Source organism: Salvelinus alpinus, chromosome 17 (genome assembly GCF_045679555.1).
Source record: "Salvelinus alpinus chromosome 17, SLU_Salpinus.1, whole genome shotgun sequence".
NCBI lineage: Eukaryota > Metazoa > Chordata > Actinopteri > Salmoniformes > Salmonidae > Salvelinus > Salvelinus alpinus.
In genome coordinates, this window is record NC_092102.1 from 33,966,733 (window position 1) to 33,990,256 (window position 23,524).

The 23,524-nt window shown below is 42.9% G+C and overlaps 1 protein-coding gene and 1 pseudogene across 3 annotated transcripts in view; both read right to left on the reverse strand.

Annotated features, from left to right (window-relative positions):
- LOC139542811 (IQ motif and SEC7 domain-containing protein 1-like) overlaps positions 1-13,572 on the reverse strand; it is a 263,640-nt gene extending 250,068 nt beyond the window's left edge. For 2 of the 3 annotated variants that reach the window (XM_071348662.1, XM_071348670.1), the window contains exon 1: positions 12,890-13,572. In XM_071348662.1, coding sequence (XP_071204763.1) covers positions 12,890-13,149 — 260 coding nt within the window. In that variant the 5' untranslated portion in view covers positions 13,150-13,572. Of the gene's footprint in view, positions 1-8,328; positions 8,347-12,889 lie in introns of those variants that run through there. The other variant, XM_071348664.1, reaches the window with a different exon arrangement.
- Positions 13,573-17,747: 4,175 nt separating this feature from the next.
- LOC139541866 (nuclear pore membrane glycoprotein 210-like) overlaps positions 17,748-23,524 on the reverse strand; it is a 58,517-nt pseudogene continuing 52,740 nt past the window's right edge.

A 23,524-nucleotide genomic window follows, 5' to 3' on the forward strand; every position in this document is an offset into this window, starting at 1 on the left:
TGGGGTCATATTGCACTTCCTAAGGCTTCCACTAGATGTCAACAGTCTTTAGAACCTTGTTTCAGGCTTCTACTGTGAAGGATGAGGGAATGAGAGCTGTTTCAATCAGGTGTCTGGCAGAGTGCCATGAGCTCACTCAGGCGCGCCCCCGTGAGAGGTCCTTTTTGCTTCTAAAGACAAAGGAATTCTCCGGTTGAAACATTATTGAAGATTTATGTTAAAAACATCCTAAAGATTGATTCTATACATCGTTTGACATGTTTCTATGAACTGTAATGGAATTCTTTGACTTTTCGTTTGGATTTTTGAACTAAACGTGCGAACAAAAAGGAGGTATTTGGACATAAATTATGGACTTTATCGAACAAAACAAACATTTATTGTGGAACTGGGATTCCTGGGGGTGCATTCTGATGAAGATCATCAAAGGTAAGTGAATATTTATAATGCTATTTCTGACTTCTGTTGACTCCACAACATGGTGTGTACCTGTATGGCTTGTTTGTGTCTGAGCTCTGTACTCAGATTATTGCATGGTGTGCTTTTTCCGTAAAGTTTTTTTGAAATCTGACACAGCGGTTGCATTAAGGAGAAGTTTATCTAAAGTTCCATGTATAATACTTGTATCTTTTATCAATGTTTATTATGAGTATTTCTGTAAATTGATGTGGCTCTCTGCAAAATCACTGGATGTTTTGGAGGCAAAACATCACTGAACATAACACGCCAATGTAAACTAAGATTTTGGGATATAAATATGAACTTTATCGAACAAAACATACATGTATTGTGTAACATGAAGTCCTATGAGTGTCATCTGATGAAGATCATCAAAGGTTAGTGATTAATTTTATCTCTATTTCTGCTTTTTGTGACTCCTCTCTTTGGCTGAAAAAATGGCTCTGTTTTTCTGTGACCAGGTACTGACCCAACATAATCAGATGGTGTGCTTTCGTCGTAAAGCCTTTTTAAAATCGGACACTGTGGTGGGATTAACAAGTTTATCTTTAAAATGGTGTATAATACATGTATGTTTGAGGAATATTAATTATGAGATTTCTGTTGTTTGAATTTGGCGCCCTGCACTTTCACTGGCTGTTGTCAAGTCGATCCCGTTAACGGGATCTCAGCCATAAGAAGTTTTAACACTGCCCCAGCCTCTCGCTCATAGACTATATGTCATTTACACACACTATATAGTGCACTTCTGATCAAAAGTAGTGCCTTATATCGGGCATAGTGTGTCAATTAAAAAATTGAAACATAGGACTAAGTAACTGGGCTGTGCAATGGCCCATGGTTATGTTTATGCTCCATTTCAAAAGCGGTCATGGATATCCAACTGTCTCGTGCATAACATTACTTAATTATCCAAGTGCTTTGTTGCAGATCACTCAGTGGGTGTCTTTAAACCGAGGACCTTGTTTGATTAAGTTGTAAACAGAGTTTTACTTCCTCAAATACCTATGAAAATATTTATATTTTTGGTAACATCACTTCTTTGACATCTTGCAGTTCGAGAAACTTTCTCTGCGAAGATCGGGTCAGCATCCCAAATATTGTTTACAGCATGTTGGCCATTCGGGGCTGGGAACTGGGCTAGAATGCAAAATGAGAGTTTACAGATGCATCTGGCGAGATAAGAAATGAAAGTGCTTGCAAACACCATTCCTCCCAAGCCCCAGAGGACCGGTTGGGATCAGAGAGGAGCCACTCTGATTAAACCTCCTGCAGCCTTCTAATCCATCATGCAATAAGAAGACTGGATCAGGCCACAGCAAATACCATGCTACACATACCCATTCTGCTCAAGGACAGAACTTTACCTGTTAGGTTACTTTTTACTTTGTATGACTGAAGATTTGTGAAGTTTGGAGAGCTAGCCTGAATAAGTAAGTACTGGTGACTGTTTGTGCCAGTCTGTGTTTTGGCATTCAGGTGACACAGGATTACACTACGACGTGCTGTACTGTATGACAATGAGGCTAAAGCTTATCCTTCTTTCCTGTTTACTTACTCTACCTCCTGACTTGACGTACAATTACTTAACAATTGAATGATGTACTGTACGTTTGTCTGCCTCTCATTCAGAGGGATCTATTTCAACAAACCTTGGTTTTGATGAATTGATGAAAAAGTTGTGGTTGTGTCGATGCTTGGCCCCTCACTGGCCAATCAGAACGCGCTCCAATGGCGAAATATGTGGTTGCTTCAAGTTGTGTATTTACGGTCTTTTATGTATTGCCTTGGAATCAATTCCAATGTTAGTCCGTTGTAGTTTGTTAAATGGCCTACAGAAACGAAAAAACGAAATGTATACCTATCTATGCTAAATACGTTAACTTGAACCCATTTGCAGTCCACATTGTTCTAAGTAATTGCATGGCTTCCACAGCATTCACACTGATATAGGGGCTAGGCCTAGTGGAAATTGCATTATGGCTGAGCATGGACATGCCAAATATTGCCAATAAGCAAGACTAAATTAATTATTCATAATGCCTAAAAAGAGAACATATAATTCTAATAAAATTCTAAACAAAACAACTTGTTTTAAACAGGCTATGTCACACTTACATGCACCATAATTTCTCCCCATGGGCACAGAATATTAAAACAATGCAGATAACGGAGGGTTTTACGCACATCCAAAATTTTCACAGTAGCTGGACAAAGATCCAATATAAATTGAACGGGAGAATTTCCACTCAGCGTTTTACTGCTCCCAAATTGGCCTATTTATTTGTATTTTTTTTTAAATTTCACCTTCATTTAACAAGGTAGGCAAGTTGAGAACAAGTTCTCATTTGCAACTGCGACCTGGCCAAGATAAATCAAAGCAGTCCGACAAAAACAATAACACAGAGTTACACATGGAATAAACAAACATACAGTCAATAATACAGTAGAAAAAGTCTATACACAGCATGTGCAAATGAGGTAGGATAAGGGAGGTAAGGCAATAAATAGGCCATGGTGGCTAAGTAATTACAATATAGCAATTAAACACTGGAATGGTGGATGTGCAGAAGATGAATGTGTAAGTAGAGATACTGGGTTATTTAATGAAAGATTTCTAGCCCTGAAATTTTGTGTAAAAAAGGTTTCTTGCATTGTTAAATATATTTATTCTGTCAGTGGACACATTTTAGTATTTTTTACAATATATAGAGACACGAACCTTCCACAGTTTGGACAATGGGAAATTCTGATATTGAAAGAATGTTGTGTGCTCATCTAAAAGCAGACTTTGACTGTGATGTTTCAATTGGGTAGCTACTGTGCAGTACATGTTTCCCCCATTTTCAACAGGGCCCTCAACTTTCTCAACATATTGAACATATTGGAGGGTGCAAAGGAGCAAGATAAATAAATATGCAGATGAGTATGGGGATGAATATGGATACAGAATGGGGATGAGGTAGTTGGATGGGCTATTTACAGATGGGCTATGTACAGGTGCAGTGATCTGTGAGCTGCTCTGACAACTGGTGCTTAAAGCTAGTGAGGGAGATATGGGTCTCCAGCTTCAGTGATTTTGCAATTCGTTCCAGTCATTGGCAGCAGAGAACTGGAAGGATAGGTGGCCAAAGGAAGAATTGGCTTTGGGGGTGAACAGAGAGATATACCTGCTGGAGCGCGTGCTACGGGTGGGTGCTGAGATAAGGCGGTGCTTTACCTAGCAGAGACTTGTAGATGACCTGGAGCCAGTGGGTTTGGCGATGAGTATGAAGCGAGGGCCAGCCAACGAGAGCGTACAGGTCGCAGTGGTGGGTAGTATATGGGTCTTTGGTGACAAAACGGATGGCACTGTGATAGACTGCATCCAAATGGCTGAGTAGAGTGTTGGAGGCTATTTTGTAAATGACATCACCGAAGTCGATCGGTAGGATGGTCAGTTTTACAAGGGTATGTTTGGCAGCATGAGTGAAGGATGCTTTGTTGCGAAATAGGATGCCGATTCTAGATTTAATTTTAGATTGGAGATGCTTAATGTGAGTCTGGAAGGAGAGTGTACAGTCTAGCCAGACACCTAGGTATTTGTCGTTGTCCACATATTCTAAGTCAGAACCGTCAAGAGTAGTGATGGACGGGCAGGCAGGTGCGGGCAGCGATCGGTTGAAGAGCATGGATTTAGTTTTAATTGCATTTAAGAGCAGTTGGAGGCCACGGAAGGAGAGTTGTATGGCATTGAAGCTCGTCTGGAGGGTTGTTAACACAGTGACCAAAGAAGCGCCAGAAGTATACAGAATGGTGTCGTCTGCGTAGAGGTGGATCAGAGAATCACCAGCAGCAAGAGAGCGACATCATTGATGTATACAGAGAAGAGAGTCGGCCCGAGAATTAAACCCTGTGGCACCTCCATAGACTGCCAGATATCCGGACAACAGGCCCTCCGATTTGACACACTGAACTCTATCAGAGAAGTAGTTGGTGAACCAGGCGAGGCAATCATTTGAGAAACCAAGGCTGTCGAGTCTGCCAATAAGAATGTGGTGATTGACAGAGTCGAAAGCCTTGGCCAGGTCGATGAATACGGCTGCACAGTAATGTCTCTTATCGATGGCGGTTATGATATTGTTTAGGACCTTGAGCGTGGCTGAGGTGCACCCGTGACCAGCTCGGAAACCAGATTGCATAGCTGAGAAGGCACAGTGGGATTCGAAATGGTCGGTAATCTGTTTGTTAACTTGGCTTTCGAAGACCTTAGAAAGACAGGGTAGGATAGATATAGGTCTGTAGCAGTCTGGGTCTAGAGTGTCTCCCCCTTTGAAGAGGGGGATGACCGCAGCAGCTTTCCAATCTATAGGAATCTCAGACGATACGAAAGAGAGGTTGAACAGGCTAGTAATAGGGGTTGCAACAATTTCGGCAGATAATTTTAGAAAGAGAGGGTCCAGATTGTCTAGCCCGGCTGATTTGTAGGGGTCCAGAGTTTGCAGCTCTTTCAGAACATCAGCTATCTGGATTTGGGTGAAGGAGAAATGGGGGAGGCTTGGGCAAGTTGCTGTGGGGGGTGGAGGGCTGTTGATCGGGGTAGGGGTAGCCAGGTGGAAAGCATGGCCAGCCGTAGACAAATGCTTATTGAAATTCTCAATTATAGTGGATTTATTGGTGGTGACAGTGTTTCCTAGCCTCAGTGCAGTGGGCAGCTGGGAGGAGGTGCTCTTATTCTCCATGGACTTTACAGTGTCCCAGAACTTTTTTGAGTTTGTGCTACAGGATGCAAATTTCTGCTTGAAAAAGCTAGCCTTAGCTTTCCTAACTGCCTGTGTATATTTGTTCCTGACTTCCCTGAAAATATGCATATCACGGGGGCTATTCAATGCTAATGCAGAACGCCACAGGATGTTTTTGTGCTGGTTAAGGGCAGTCAGGTCTGGAGAGAACCAAGGGCTATATCTGTTCCTGGTTCTAAGTTCCTGCTTATTTAAGATGGTGAGGAAGGCACTTTTAAAGAATAACCAGGCATCCTCTACTGACGGGAAGAGGTCAATATCCTTCCAGGATACCCGGGCCAGGTCGATTAGAAAGGCCTGCTCACTGAAGTGTTTTAGGGAGCGTTTGACAGTGATGAGGGGTGGTCGTTTGACCGCAGACCCATTACAGATGCAGGTAATGAGGCAGTGATCACTAAGATCTTGGTTGAAAATAGCCGAGGTGTATTTGGAGGGCAAGTTGGTTAGGATGATATCTATGAGGGTGCCCATGTTTATGGATTTGGGGTTGTACCTGGTGGGTTCATTGATAATTTGTGTGAGATTGAGGGCATCAAGCTTAGATTGTAGGATGGCCGAGGTGTTAAGCATGTCCCAGTTTAGGTCACCTAACAGCACGAGCTCTGAAGATAGATGGTGGGCAATCATTTCACATATGGCAAATTGTTTTATTGCCTATGTTTTATGAACATAAATCGGAACCATTTTACAGATCAGATCACATAGACACATCTCCAGAAGTTGCATTGCAAGAGTGCCACGGACGTTGTCGCCCTAAAACCAGGAAGGTGAATCATTCTAATAAGTTTGGTTGTAATAAAATTTTACAAAAAACAAGCAATCAGTATTTTTTTCAACAATCAATAAATGTAAAATGTAATGATATCATAAAAATCGTCAGTATAATAAAGACATGCATTGCGATTGAACAAGCATTTGTTTTAGTAGGCCTAAAAAGGGGGGTTTGAATTATGAACATACTTGATGAAACACAATAATGACAAAGCAGAAATACAAAAGTATTCAGACCCTTTAATCAGAATATTGTTGAAGCACCTTTGGCAGCAATTACAGCCTCAAGTGTTCTTGGGTATGACGCTACAAAATTGGCACACCTGTATTTGGGGAATTTCTCCTATTCTTCTCTGCAGATTCTCTCAAGCTCTGCCAGGGTGGATGGGGAGCGTCACTGCACAGCTATTTTCAGGTCTCTCCAGAGACGTTCAATCAAGTTCAAGTCTGGGCTCTGGCTGGGCCACTCAAGGACATTCAGAGACTAGTCCCGAAGCCACACCTGCGTTGTCTTGGCTGTGTGCTTCGGGTCCTTGTCCTGTTGGAAGGTGAACCTCTCCCCAGTCTGAGGTTCAGAGTGCCCTGGAGCAGGTTTTCATCAAGGATCTCTCTGTACTTTGCTCTGTTCATCTTTCGCTCAATCCTGACTAGTCTCCCAGTCCCTGCCGCTGAAAAACATCCCAACAGCATGATGCTGCAACCACCATGCTTCACCATAGGGATGGTACCAGGTTTCCTCCAGAAGTGACATTTGGCATTCAGGCTAAAGAGTTTAATCTGGGTTTCATCAGACCAGATAATCTTGTTTCTTGTGGTCTGAGAGTCCTTTAGGTGCCTTTGGCAAACTCCAAGCAGGTTGTCATGTGCCTTTTACTGAGGAGTGGCTTCCGTCTGGCCACTCTACCATAAAGGCCTGATTGGTGGAGTGCTGTAGAGATGGTTATCCTTCTGGAAGTTTCTCCCATCTCCACAGAGGAACTCTGGAGCTCTGTCAGAGCGACCATCGGGTTCTTGGTCACCTCCTGACCAAGGCCCTTCTCCGCGAATCGTTCAGTTTGGCTGGGTGGCCAGCTCTAGGAAGAGTCTCACTGTTAATCTCCTCTCAAACTTGATATTTTAATAAAGCTTTGGCGATTAAGATTTAGGGTGCATTTCCGTTGTCAAAATTCATACCATAACCAACTGCATTACTGCTAAAACCAGCTTTTGGTTGGTCTTAAATATCCCTATCAGTGCTTCCTGAAATTAGCACTTTGGATCATGTTTTTAAGGATACACCTCAAATATTTCCACCCCGCCCATCTGAGCTGATATAAGACAGGTCAATTGCCGAACCTTGCGTTAGGGTTGGAAAATGCCAGTGCGCCAGTTTTTACATGACGAAATAGCAAACTAACGTGTGTTTGACACTAGCACCGCCTTAACGCCAGCTGTAAATAGTGCCCGGAGTCTTGGGAAGATGCAGAGTGGAAGTCTGTTCTTTAACAAGAGCTGACTATTATAGAAACTGCATATGGTCAGCACAAACACTTAGAGAGCTGACAAGGCAGACTGTTTAAGAAACATTAAGAAGAGCAGGAGCCACTCTCCCTGTCTGACTCCTCTCCAGCTGTCTCTCAAACTATCTAACTGCTCCCTCCACTTCCCTTATTTCTTAAGAAAGGATTGTGTGTGGTGTGTGTCTTCGTGTGTGTGATTGTGTGTCCGTGCGGTGGGGGTAGGGGTAAGAAAGAACTGGATAGAAGGCTTTAGTGAGATTTAGCCAGCTTTACTCAACCTGATCCAGCTTTCCTCCAGTAGGAACCAGCTTGGGATTTCAGGCCTATATAGGCGGTCAAATCAAATCAACCGCTGCCTAGCCCTACCTTACCACCCTAACCTAGGGGTTAGGCTATATGCTCATTTAGTGGTGCTATAGGGTCTATGGATCCTGTGCAGGGTTAGTGGCTGATGGAATGATTTCCAATACCTGTGCAGTGGCCCTCTTCCCTCTCTCAGAACCTGACACATAGCCCTGCCCAGAGGCCTCGCCTCATAGTGCAGAAATATCCGAGGAGACATCTGTTGACTTGGCAACACAAGGCCCATTATCAGGGATCCCTGTGACGCTCTCTCCACTGGTCTGTGATTTGAAAATTAAATGGTGGGGAAAGAGATAGCTAAAGATGGCACCAACAGACATGGCATCTCTGCTTCTAGCTCCGAAGCAATTTTGCAGTATTTCGTGTTATTTCTTACATTATTAGCCCAGAAAGTTTTTTGTGTTATTACATACAGCCGGACAGAACATTTGTATATCAGAACGGAGGTAACTCACCAGCATTACGACTTTCCCGAATTGGATCCTTTGTATGTACCCTCCAATGCAATTGAACTTATCCCAAAGGCTTCTCCAAGACGCAGCCAGTGGAGAAGAGGTATTTGGAGTGGACTTATAGTTCAACTCAGGAGGTGGGCACACCATCCACCGCTTCAGAGTATATTATTCGCTAATGTTCAGTCTCGGGACAATAAAGTAGACGAGCCAAGACGAGGATCTCCTTCCAGAGAGACATCATTGACTGTAACATACTCTGTTTTACAGAATCATGGCTCTCTTCAAATATACTTTCCCTGTCCATACAGCCAGCTGGGTTCTCAGTACATTGCGCAGACAGGAATAAAGAACTCTCTGGGAAGAAGAAAGACAGTGGTGTATGTTTCATGATTAAATACTCATGGTGTGATCGTGATAATGTACATGAACTCAAGTCATCTTGTTCACCCAACCAAGAATACCTCACAATCAAATACTGACCGTATTACCTCCAAAGAGAATTCTCTTCAGTTATAGTCACAGCTGTGTATATTCCCCCTCAAGCCGATACAACGATGGCCCTCAAGGAACTACACTGGACTTTGTGCAAACTGGAAACCACATGTCCTGAGGCTGCATTTATTGGATCTGGGGATTTTAACAAAGCAAAGTTGAGGAAAACGTTACCAAAGTTTTATCAACACATTGCCTGCAGTACTCGCACTTCAAAAACACAGACGTCTTGCTCCCGGACAAGCTAAACACCTTCACCCGCTTTGAGGATAACACAGTGCCACCGAACCTGTCCGCTCCCAAGTTCTGTGGGCTCTAGTTCTCTGTGGCCGACACGAGTAAGACATTTAAGCGTGTTAACATTTGCAAGGCTGCCAGCCTAGACGGCATCCCTAGCCGCGTCCTCAAAGCATGCGCAGACCAGCTGCCTGAAGTGTTTACGGACATATCAATCCTTCCCTATACCAGTCTGCTGTTCCCACTTGCTTCAAGATGCCCACCATTGTTCCTGTATCAAAGAAAGCAAAGGTAACTGAACTAAATGACTAGTGCCCCGTAGCACTCACTTCTGTCATCATGAAGTGCTTTGAGAGGCGAGTTAAGGATTATATCACCTCAACCTTACCTGACACCCTAGACCCACTTAAATTTGCAACCCGCCCCAATAGATCCACAGACGATACAATCACCATCGCACTGCAAGATCCCATTTGGACAAGAGGAATACATTTGTAAGAATGCTGTTTGTTGACTATAGCTCAGCCTTCAACAGCATAGTGCCCTCCAAACTCATCATTAAGCTTGGGGCCCTGGGTCTGAACCCCGCCCTGTGCAACTGGGTCCTGGACCTCCTGACGGGCCGACCCCGGGTGATGAAACAACCCCTCTACTTCGCTGATCCTCAACACAGGGACCCCACAAGGGTGTGTGCTCAGCCCCCTCCTGTACTCCCTGTTCACCCATGACTGTGTGGCCATGCATGCCTCCAACTGAATCATCAAGGTGCAGATGACACAACAGTAGTAGGCCTGATTACCAACAATGACGAGACAGCCTACAGGGAGGTGGTGAGGGCCCTGGCACAGTGGTGCCAGGAAAATAACCTCTCCTTCAGTGTCAACAAAAAGAAAGAGCTGATTGTAGACTTCAGGAAACAGCAAAGGGAGCACGCCCCCATCCACATCGACGGGACCGCAGTGGAGAAAGTGAAAGGCTTCAAGTTCCTCTGCGTACACATCACTGAAAATCTGAAATGGTCCACCAACACAGACAGTGTGGTGAAAGCGGCACTATTGCACCTCTTCAACCTCGGGAGGCTGAAGAAATTTGGTTGCTAGGTGCTCTCGGCAGGCAAACGCTACCAGTGTGTCCGTGCCATTAAAAATGATGTCATATCCAGCAGCTTCCTGACTACTTTTTTCCTACCCTTGCTATAAATAGACCCTAGGTGATAAAAATATCACCAAGACTGAAATGAAATCATTAAGGACGTTTGAGCCAAAACAGTAGGCTAGAAATAACTTTCAAGTGCTAAGTACTTAAGAATAGATCAACATAAAAAGCAATAAATGAGAACTTAGACTATGCGGTCTCATCAATGACACCAAAGGCTGGTGAGTCTCTAGCATCTGAAGGTAAGACAATGACGGAAGGCCTATCCACACTGCTTTAAAAGCATACTGTAAAATATTCAATAGTCATTCTAAAAACAAGGACGAAGAGCAGCACGTGAGAAGACCTAAATGACAGAATATGGTCCCAAACATTTGTTTTCCACACATCTCGTGATAATGATCAGTCTCAGTTTAAGTGTCATGTAAACGCACCATTTAAATCACATTTCTCCTACTGAAATTCCATCTACAGTTCTCCGGCAGTCCTGCTTTTTATACTGTTGGTTTAGAATTGCCCACCACACTTATATGCCATTAAGGATTCAGTAACCGCCATAAAACCCACTTTACGTTAATAATCTCTGTCATATTTCATCAGGATCATAGAGGAAGACCACAGACTGCTAAATAACCAGCACCAAATAGGAGACGGTACTGGAGAACTAGGCTAATGTTGGGCGGTATCCAGATTTTCATACCGTTCATGTACCATACCAGAGTATACGGTATTACCGGCAGTGCACACAAGGGGCGTTATTTCTTTCCAAATGTAAAAAAAATATATAATAATGTACTGCTCTAAACAGATTTAGGCAGGGATCTTGGCAGGGATCTTGATCCAGGAGGGAATTGATTGTGTCATCTGTAATCAAGAAGCTTGATCTTGCAAGCTAGCCACGTAGCTAGCAATTTAGCAAACCAAACCAAATGCATAGCTGGAGCCCTGAGCTGGAGACCCCAAAAATTACAAATCATACCGTCTGTATTTTAAAATACCCTGGTATAAGTTTTTAATAGGTATACTGCCCAAGCCTACTGTCTCTCAGACACAGCGTTATCACCCAACACAGGCTGGTGGGGGGACGAATCATGTGGCTTTGGAGGTGATATTTATTAAAGGCCCTAGCTAACGGTCAAAGGTAGAGTATGTCCTGATCTCATATGTCACGCTGATCCCACAGCAAATACACACTGTCCATGAGTCCTCCATATACATATTGATTGGCTGCCACAACTCATCAGGACACAACCACACTCTCCCTACAAGACAAAGGTCACCGGAGGTTTCAAGATCCTGCTGACTGGTGAAGCTGAGGTAACTGCATGGAGTGGACTTTAAGCACAGTGCTGATGTGAGTGAGATATATGCTCCATCACCCTGCCCTGCCTTGCCCTCGGCGGCTAAACCTCCAATCCCTCCCAGATGAGAGCCGCCCAGACTGCCCTCCTCCTACATAAAAATGAAACATATGGAAGTAATTGTATAATTGATCTATCCCAGCTCAGCTCCTTTTCCCAGAGCTTGTACCGTATTCCATAAAAATCCTGGATTCGTCCCTGCCCGACACATGAAATCCACTTAAAAGACTAGCACACCGATGCTAAGCTAGTCTGGCATGAGAGATACCTCAGCCAACTGATGTTACCAAACATGAATCAAAAGACTCCATGACAGTAGTGAACCTGGAGTCTCAGTCTGATCGCTGGGAAGCAAAAGTTACTGCCCACTGGACTTCCTCCAATTCATTCCATTCTGGTTATACACTACAGTAATAGGGAGGACATTGGAAGAAAGCTATGGCAGTTGTTTGTATTGAAAAACAGTCATTGACAACAAAGCAAATTATATAACCCTCAGACAGTCATACTGCAAATCTATTATTGAGTTTAATGCTCACCAACCAATGCAAGATAAAACTTGATTTACTCAATTAGATGACATAATAGGCCACTACTTTATCGATAACATGGTTACCACAAAGCATATGCAATGAAAACAGAGCCCACCAAGTCATGAACAAAAGGAATAAATGCAGTCAAATGGAAAAAAAGACTGACTAAAAATAGAATAGCCTAGAATGATTTAAAGGATAATCCATTCATATGAAATCTGAGCCCCATTAAAAACGGATTCCTCTGCATAATAACTTCCAAGCGCTTGAATGAAATACACCTGGAGTAGCAAAGGTTTCCATATTTGGTCAATGATAATATTCCATCTTTCGTCGCACTGTACCTAAAGCTGACCCAACCGCTTAGACCCGCGGGGAGGTAACGGACTGTAATTGATGGGCAGTTCTATTATGGCTTACAATTTCCTGTGTACTGTTGGGCATATTAGTGTTAAGTTATATCGTGGCATTTCAAGAAGCCTGTTGGTTTGACTGTAATACAATAAAAACGGTCTTGTGCGTAGTGGTCAATCTGGTCTCTTAGAAAAAATTAGTTTTGATGCAAACCTTTACTTTAGGCCATGATATTACCTATTAGGCTATCTATCAAATGCGTCTATAGATACTTTTTACATCTAGAACAGTGTAAGGCCTATGTCGGTGGTGTGCGTTTATCTGGGGTTTTAAGAGAAGATCCCAGTAATGATTTAGTAAACTATGGGGGATTATTTGTGACATCTATCAATGTCTTTCAATAGTGCAGTGCGAGCAATACATTCTTACTTTTCTTGGGTGATGTTTTCCTTTATGGCACCTAACGTTCCGTGGCTGTTGCCCTGTTGCAGCAGCCTACACGTAGCCAGATGTCGCTGGTACAGATCTTTCAAACAGGCGTTTTCTGAACACAAGTCGGACACTTGATGCTCCAGCTCCTCTATTCTTTTTTTCTGCCTCTCCAGTAACTCCTGTTGGGTCTCGATTATGTTATTAAGCTCCTTCAGATACTCTGCAGCCCTGGTTGGGGTTTCGGTCGGGCTTTCCATCTTGCTTCGACTCGGGTTGCCCCCCGATCTCAGTTTTCTCGGAGTCCGTTTTCAACCTGTGCTATGGCTACGTTCAGTTAAATTCCAACCCGATGTGCCTTTTTGCGCCTCGCCATTGTTTTCATGTGGTGCTGGTTGAATGAAGTGTGACGAATGGTGCCCAATGAAAAGCGTGTTCCGGCGGTTAGCCTACACCATAACTAACCTCCGAAAACCACTCCAGTTAGAAAAAAACAAACATGTTTTAACCCTTCAAAGGACGTCGACCCAGCTGTATCATATCCTTCATATCCTTTTAGTTTGGCAACTTATTCTAAACATATAGACGAGACTGTCTGACACGGATCCCCTGTAGAGTTTTCCGAACCAATGTAGAATGTCTCGTTATCACCCTCCGGTCCACGTTGTACCCGTGACTTTTCGTAAACAGACGCTGGTTGTCAAGTAGGCGGGGTTTTCAAGTTTTATGAATCTGCATTTACGGAGTGCAAAGCTCCTGCACCCTAGAACCACGGGATGGGATCTTGTTGTTGAATAGTACATCTGTTTAAAAAGCTTTTACTGGTCTTCAATGTCTGTGTCAATCTATTCAAAATGGAACATTTGAAAATCCTATCAGGGGCTCAGAATTGACAGAGATAAGCTATTGTAAGGTTTGAGTTGTTTCAATGTAGGTCGTTTGACTTGGAATGTGTATATACATGTGTCAACTCCAACGGGTACTGTGTCTCACAGCCATAGGCAAGGAATGTGATAGATAGGCTCGGAGGTAAGATTTCCAATAGGTAGCAAAATGCCCAAACGTGACAACGCACCATAGATGTCTGTTCCTCTCCTCATCTGAAGGGTTGATCAACTCATGGTCTCAGAGAACTTCGTATTAGTATGTAGGCTACGTTTCGTATGGTATGTATTAATTTGTGGATGGCCATCATCCATTTCGTATGATATGTTACGAATTGCAATTCATAAATGTTATGAATTCCAAATTGGTGTGGCTAATGTTTGCTAGCTGGCTAATGTTAGCTACTGTAGGTGGCTAACTTCAGATGCTAGGGGTTAAGAGTTAGGTTCAAGGGTTAAGGTTAGGAGTTAGCATGTTAGCTAACCCTTTCCCTAAGCTAAGTAGTTGCAAAGTAGCTAAAAACTAGTATGTAGTTGCTAAAGTTGTCCATGATGATATTGGAACAGGCAAACCTTTGGGTTGCTTTCATTTTTGCCTTAAGTAACCTTCTGTCTTATGTAACCATACCAAACATAAGATGTTTTACTAATTTGATTGTCTCGGATTTACATTTACTATGTTACGTCTAGTCTATAAGACCAGGCTGATCAACTGGGAGGCCAGCCTGTGCTAGTGGAATGTACTACCCCTATAAACATGTGGCATCAAGCTATTTGTGTGTGTTTGCACAGGTGTGTTGATCTAGTCAGATTCGTTGCCCAACAGGGTATCACATTTCCTTACACCAATATGAGGACTGGCAATATTGGCAACAAACATTTGAAACCTGTTTTAAATCCTATTGACCATCTCTATCACCCAGAGAGAATCAAATTATGATTAAGCAGACAAGCCAATTCATTCCTTGAGTAAACCCATCTTCCATTTTTTGGCAGAGCTGCGACGAGTTGATTATACTTTTGTATTGAGCCTACATCTCCATATACATTTTATTAATTGCTTGTGTGGCATAATTATACCAACATTATTTACAATGTAATTCATAAACATGACACCTTTTATAAAAAATGTTTACGAAACATGGTCTTTTGTCTATTTGTTCTGCCTCTCCTGGAGGATGAAATTGGGAATTGTAACCAGCTCTCTGAATGGCTTCATTTAACAAAGAGGATACTTATAAACAGGGTTCCATTGTCAATTCACTGTGATGTCTTTTTTTGTGCAATTCATATGATATGTTACGAATCCAATTCATACAATATATTACGAATTTGATCAAATCAAATTTATTTATATAGCCCTTCTTACATCAGCTGATATCTCAAAGTGCTGTACAGAAACCCAGCCTAAAACCCCAAACAGCAAGCAATGCAGGTGTAGATCACTCAAATTTTCCTGGATATGTACACCAAGAACATCAAATTCACCATCTGCCTATTTAATCGGGAGACCACTTAGCAATTTAAAGATTGTATATTTTAAAGACCCAATCCATTATATAGTACACTTATCATAGTTGGGTTTTAGTTCAGAGAAACTGGAGAAATTATCCAGGTCCTCAATAAGGCCCTTCAAGGTTGACGATTGAGGACTCGAGAAAAGTTGAATCAATGACGTACATTGATACTTCTGTGTCTAATCCATAAAGTTTTTGCCCCTTAATGAGAACTGCTCTTTCCCTATTATACCGCCCTGACCCCTACCTTAAGCCATCTCCATATCACTTCCATCCGGAAAATTTTGGAGGTAAATTATGCATTAAATGAGACTGAGGAATGGGCCCGGTGAAGTGCGTTATTCACTCTACTGGCTGATGATCTTCTCCCTGTTTTTATTTAACTAGGCATGTCAGTTAAGAACAAATTCTTATTTACAATGACGGCCTACACCGGCCAAACCCAGACGATGTTGGGCCAATTGTGTGCCGCCCTAAGGGACTCCCAATCATGGCCGGTTGTGATACAGCCTGGATTCAAACCAGGGTGTCTATAGTGATGCAGTGACTTAGACCGCTGCGCCACACGGGAGCATTATCAAAGCCAGGGGTAGATGACAGAGAAAGAGAGATGCACACAGCAACCATGTTCAGACCCATCTCCCTTCACACTCTCTATTTCTCTTTAGTCTTCACACTTTCTCTTTCCCTTTGATCAATATTTAAATGAAAGAGCAAAATGTTGTATTCTTCGATGCTGTTACACTGCATTTGGACAAAAATGTTGTCCATATAACGGAGGGGCTTGCTTCACTTCCACTATATCAGTCCAGAATGAGCAAGGAAGGGCTGTACAGTACAGTACTTGCAGTCGGAGAGAGAACATATTCCCTTGTAAAAGCAGATAGTGTGGCTGTGCTGAGAAGCAGGCCGAATATACAGTCCAGATGTAGCGTATTAGGGTTTTTGCTGCAGCGCCCAAATCCCCATGGCGGGAAGCCAGGGAGCGGGCGAGCCTGCTGATGCCTGAGCTAACCCAGGCTCTGGCACATAGCATCCAGTTGGGCATGCAGCGCAGCATTCACCAGGAGCTGGTATCAGTTGCTGGTACGGAGGCATTCCTTGCACGTGATCCCAGAAGTGTGTCACCAGATGCGTTACCCCAATGACTTCCATTTCAGGTCCAGCATTTGTCCCCAGTGTCAGATTACATACCACCCAGATGGGCATGCAGCCTTCAACATTCACCAATGTCAAGTATTCCTTTCAGTAGAGTACGTAGCTCTCTGCTACTTCCCAGTTTTTCACTCTGCTTCTAATTGGCCATAAACAACCTCTCACCTCTCCGGCACTAGGAGTAATGGGCGGTGCAAAACGTGCGTCCCCCTGCCGGACACAACACATAAGTGGTGGTAGATGAGAGAAGTCACCAACCACAAGATGTAAAGCAGTCTGAAAGACATTGTCATTGTTACGGTCCTCTCTGCACTCCTTCCTTCCTCAGGATGACCAGTCAGTGCGGTGGTTGGTGGTAGTGGTGGAGTGCCAGCCTTGTAGATTTACAGTATTTCCGCTGAGGCAAATCCATTCCAAGACTCTCTTAGTTCAGCTTCACAAAGCATTGGACCACTCTGTGATGGAAAAGGAGACCCTATCATTTAGCCAGCAATGTGGAAAAAGTTTTGGCAGAGAATGCCTAGAAATCCAATAGCCCAGTACCGTCCTCAGCCCTACAAAGCCCAATTCCTCATGAAAATGAATTCATGCAGCATACTTGTGTGATGGATGTGAATGGGCTGTGGGCAAACCAGTGAAGAGAATTTTGTATGTGCAGAACTGTGGTGGGCTATAGGATAGTCTTTCTTAAAATTCTAGCCTATTTAATGTTGTAATGTCAGGTATTTCATCACAAATCAATACAAATCGAAGCTGTAACAATTTAAGAGGAACAGAAGATTGAGATTTCATTTATAGCTTTCAACTATTATGATGTGACATTTTCCACATAGCTGTTACTTTAGAGCTGTTACTTTAGTAATAGCTATAGTACGGTATATTACACCTGAGATTATATGTTGATTTGGAGAAGCCATGCCAGATGAATGGACTCCAAAGGACTGGACCCTTTTTTTCAATTCTCGCCTAAAATAACATACCCAAATCTAACTGCCTGTAGCTCAGAACCTGAAGCAGGAATATGCATATTCTTGATACCATTTGACAGGAAACACTGACGTTTCTGGAAATGTGAAATTAATGTAGGAGAAAATAACACATTAGATCTGGTAAAAGATGATACAAAGACAAAAACCTTTTTTTTCATCTTTGAAATGAAAGAGAAAGACCAATATATGACTTAGGAATCTAGGATAAATTTAGATTTTGGCCACTGATGGCAGCAGTATATGTGTAAAGTTTTAGACTGATCCAATGAACCATTGCATTTCTGTTCAAAATGTTGTATCAAGACTGCCCAAATGTGCTTAATTGGTTTATTAATACATTTTCAAGTTCATAACTGTGCACTCTCCTCTAACAATAGCATGGTATTCTTTCACTGTAATAGCTGCTGTAAATTGGACAGTGCCGTTAGATTACCAATAATTTAAGCTTTCTGCCCATATCAGATATGTCTATGTCCTTGGAAATGTTGTTACTTACAACCTCATGCTAATCATATTAGCCTACATTAGCTCAACCATCCCGTGGGGGTGGGTGCACCAATCCGGTAGAGGTTAACGGCTTCCATTTGGCTCATCATCCTCACGGTGGTCAATAGGAAATCTTTACTCTGGTCCTGATCATTCAGGAAGAGTGGATAGCCAGTCTTGTTATTCCTGTCAGGTCTCCTTCACAGCCCTGGTCTGTGTTTTCCTCCCGTCAGCACAGTAACCTATCTGGAACACTGGTCACTGGCAACCGACGCCGCTCCTCTCCCTTCACCCAGGCCGGGAGGAACCAAGACCGCTCCTCTCCCTTCACCCAGGCCGGGAGGAACCAAGACCGCTCCTCTCCCTTCACCCAGGCCGGGAGGAACCAAGACCGCTCCTCTCCCTTCACCCAGGCCGGGAGGAACCAAGACCGCTTCTCTCCCTTCACCCAGGCCGGGAGGAACCAAGACCGCTCCTCTCCCTTCACCCAGGCCGGGAGGAACCAAGACCGCTCCTCTCCCTTCACCCAGGCCGGGAGGAACCAAGACCGCTCCTCTCCCTTCACCCAGGCCGGGAGGAACCAAGACCGCTCCTCTCCCTTCACCCAGGCCGGGAGGAACCAAGACCGCTCCTCTCCCTTCACCCAGGCCGGGAGGAACCAAGACCGCTCCTCTCCCTTCACCCAGGCCGGGAGGAACCAAGACCGCTCCTCTCCCTTCACCCAGGCCGGGAGGAACCAAGACCGCTTCTCTCCCTTCACCCAGGCCGGGAGGAACCAAGACCGCTCCTTGGTAGACAAGTTGGCAGCTGGGTTTTCACAACTGTCACACACTAATGGGGAAAATAAATGGGCTGTCTAGGCTACTTTAGTTTAGCATGCATGATTGACCTTACAGTCCTGCCTGTATGCACAGTGCATGTCCTATTCTGCATGAAATGACCATTGTGTAATAAAATAAATTGTCATTTTGACTAAGATCACCCTGGTACGAAAGCAGTGGATTTCTGTCTAAATATGTCCTCTCAAAGAGAAGCCATATTTGATAATTTTCTCGTTATAGAATCTTCCGTTGCTATGGATAACCAACCCATCAATGATGTTTCTGTCTTCACACAACACTAGGCCTCTCATCTCTTTCTCTCTTTGTAAGCAGGCCTAGGCCTGGCTCTAAAATGTGCCCCTTGAACCACTGTTGGCCTAGGCCTGAGCTAAGCAGCTGGCTCTCTAATCAAACAGCCACACAACGTTTAAGCGCTTGCTCAGTCTTTAGAGCATCTCTTTACTAGTGTGTGAAATACATTGCCAAATACCAAAGACCTGTAATGCACATCCCAGTCACTGGAGCAAGTATATGCATGTGTTTACATATCTCATGTTTTTGTGTACTTTACAGTTAAAACGGATTGCAGAAAAAGATTGTGACATTCAAGTGCTCAACGTATATGTCGTGCTATCAACAAAAGTAATTTATTTTTTAACCTTTATTTATACAGGTTTTTCTCATTGAGATAACATCTCTTTTCCAAGAGAGACCTGGTCCAATAGCAGCAGGGGGAACAACGTTTCAGACAAAACAACTTACGTACACTAACACAACATTAAACAAAACTATAAACATTAGCGTCTCCCTGATTGGAGAACTCATTAATGGGCTCCACAGCTGGCCAATTTGTATCACAGCATCCAGCACCCCATCATGCACTTCTCTACACTCACATATGGATGCCAAGCAGTTATTGGCATCTACTGTGCCAGAGCAGGCATACAGATGAGCTGTGTGCGACTGACTGAGCCCCACTAGGCCAGGCCAGACCACTGACGCAGGCAGGCGGGAGGACAAGAGGTGTTTAATCAGCAGTCCCAGACCTTTAACATGTCTCCAGAGACCCTGAGAGGATGACACTCCCCTAATCCCCTGTCTGTGGCGGAGCGGGCGGAGGGAGCGTGGTGTGTGAAAGTATCACTCGGCTTAGGGACAGATGGGAAAGCAGTTAGCTGTGATGCACATAGGACCCGCTCCTACAGCGCAAACACAGGAAGGAAGTTAATGGGGAAACAATCTTGTGTATCAGAAGGGATATGGCATTTATTCATTCCCAAACACACCACCACAGAGGAATGGGCTTATGGAATGTGCTGCAATTGTTGAATGCCTTAAGTATACAGTAGCCTCTGTTCCAATCGATGTGATTCCAGCTAGACACCCCCTTCCATTCCAATGTACACATGTTCCGTTCTCCCAGCGGGGTGAAATTAATTCCAATCAAGAGACGGGGGTGTATTCATTATGCCAATGGTGTTAATGTTTTGCAACAAACCGTTTATTCCAAACGCTCTTCAACGTGACGTAAAAGCAGTTGGGTTCTTAAACAGAAGTTGCTGCCATACATGTAAAAAATGTATCACTAGCCACTTTAAACAATACCACTTTATATAATGTTTACATACCCTACATTACTCATCTCATATGTATATACTGTACTCGATACCATCTACTGCATCTTGCCTATGCCGTTCTGTACCATCACTCATTCATATACAGTGGGGAGAACAAGTATTTGATAACTTGCAAAATCGGCAGTGTTTCCTACTTACAAAGCATGTAGAGGTCTGTAATTTTTATCATAGGTACACTTCCAGTGTGAGAGACGGAATCTAAAACAAAAATCCAGAAAATCACATTGTATGACTTTTAAGTAATTAATTTGCATTTTATTGCATGACATAAGTATTTGATACATCAGAAAAGCAAAAGTTAATATTTGGTACAGAAACCTTTGTTTGCAATTACAGAGATCATACATTTCCTGTAGTTCTTGACCAGGTTTACACACACTGCAGCAGGGATTTTGGCCCACTCCTCCATACAGACCTTCTCCAAATCCTTCAGGTTTCGGGGCTGTCGCTGGGCAATACCGACTTAGATTCCGTCTCTCACAGTTGAAGTGTACCTATGATAAAAATTACAGACCTCTACATGCTTTGTAAGTAGGAAAACCTGCAAAATCGGCAGTGTATCAAATACTTGTTCTCCCCACTGTATCTTTATGTACATATTCTTCATCCCTTTACACTTGTGTGTATAAGGTAGCTGTTGTGAAATTGTTAGGTTAGATTACTCGTTGGTTATTACTGCATTGTCGGAACTAGAAGCACAAGCATTTCGCTACACTCGCATTAACATCTGCTAACCATGTGTATGTGACAAATAAAATTTGATTGATTGATTAGTTCATTGTATCGTTTCCACACGTTGCCATTCCAATCTGAATAGTCTGCAAATAGTTTGGCACAAGCTGCACATCTATAAACAATCAATTATTTCGTGCTCTAAAGTGGAATGAAGTCCATGGGGTTCCTTCCAGCCTCTTATTTTCTTTGAAAAGAGACAACTAAAACTTCAGTTTAAGAACAAAACTCAAGTGTTTGGTGTAAACGGTTTGATGCAAAATGTTTTGCAACAGAATCAGTGTAATGAATACACCCCTTGTTAAATCAGAGGCATTTGAAAAGTTAAAACTTTATATTATTCAGCAATGATATTTGATCTCACAATCACTCAAGGCGGATGGTAATTCTGGTATTTATACTTTATGCTGCCAGTGCAACGGAGATAAGAGTAAGACAGGACGCTTCAAATTCCAAAACACAAAGGAACCATCAAGCAGGGGAATATTATACTCTGTCTGCACATTAAAACCCAAAGCATTCAACATAAAATCTCCTTAAAAGATCCACAGCTTTCTTTCTCTAAATATAATAGTGATTATTCTGCCAAACAATGAAGTGCAGTCAGAGCTTGAAGCCTCAAGTCCTTCAGCGCATACCTCTTGATACACAGGTCATTTACAATAACATTGCCAGTTAACTTTGGTTGCTGAGGTACTGAAAGGATTGTATAGTGAAAAACTGAAAGATGGTTCACATTTGTGATCGACAGAAGAGATGCCCGTCTTTAGGCTCAATAAGTACTGTACTGACCAAAGTATTTAGAAATTGTTAAATAAAACGGTTGCAAAACAAGAACGGCATCAAAGTGGATGCTCTGGCTGACCATATCCTGATTTTGAACATATACATACATACATACATACATACAGCACTCTCTTAACAAAAAATGGATTCAGTGGTCATACTCACAAAATCAATATTTAGACATACCCTTGATTGAAATAGACATCTGTGTTAAAAGTAGCTGACAACTAGGCCATCCAGGAGTGTAGTTTGTCAAATTCCTGAGTTAAAAAACATATAGTTGATTAACAATACAAATCTTCACGGCAGAAATACACACTGTATTTAAAAAACAAAACTACAACATGTGCAAAGTGAAATGGCAGTATAAATCAGTTCACTATTGCAGCCTCTCAAAATTAAGTATTAGTCTGAAATCAAGTACAAAAAAAATAATAATAAATAAAAATCTGACCATGTATAATGTACCATGCTTCGCGCGCGCACACACACACACACACACACACACACACAGTCTGCCTGGCCATGGGTCCAGAGATGGCTGATCAGGCCGATCTGTGACCTGCGAATCTTGTTGCAGTGGGGCAGGGAAGGTTTGTGTCCTCTCCTCACCTCCTTTTAAAAAGGTCAGAGGTAATCGAGGGGCGGAAACAGAAAATGGGCTTGTATGAAATGAGACTCCATTTACAGAAGAGGAATCCCTAAATATATGTGTTAAGTGGTAAAAATACATTTTGCCTGTTGTGCCTGACATTTTATAGAGGAGTTGCGTAACAAAGAGGAGCAAACTCCTCCGTTCACCTTTCACAAAAATGGCGACCACTTATCAGTTTCCGGGGCACGTATGAGAGGAGGACGGACACACACAGCCCTACTCACTCTGGAAAATCGCTACTTGCATTTAAGAAAAATTGTCAGTCACATGACTAAGTGAACATTTGACTGAGTTCACCCCTATTTAAACAAACCACACATACTTTTGAACACCATACATCTGACAGAACTAAACAGTAAGATACTCTGACATTCTCCTGAGTGACAAAAGCACCACTTCCCTATCCCATGTAGAGTTAAAGTCAGTGATGATGTCAGAGGCTGGCGTGGGTACTAATGGGATCTCTACCGGGAATAATAGTCTGGGGAGAAGAGTCGTGGTTTGTGGCTGCTCATTGGGTCCGGGGAGGTCATCTTGTGGACGAAGGAGTTTGAGGTGAAACCTGAAACAGAGGTGTGAGTGAAGCACAGCTGGCAAAAAAAAATTGAGCAGTACTGAAACTCAAGCACCTTCAGTGGAGCAGAGAGTATATGAGAGCAATGAACAGCTGTAATCAATGTCTCCAAGCAGCTATTAACCAAATGAGCAAAAACAAGATTGCCAAACACAGATGAAATAAAATGTAAAATGTACTGCAGCTACCACTCTCTCCATTAAATTGTGTTGCAGAGGTATAGAGCCTATTAGAAAACGGTAAATTGAAGCAAACACTATTTAAAAGCGGATAAGTTGCCAAACAAAGTAATCCGTCATCTCTTTAACGAGTTATTTCCTATACAATTCAGCAGAAATTCCATCTCAAATTTATACTAAGCCCATTAAGAAATGTGGTACTAATTACTTGTTTTTTCCT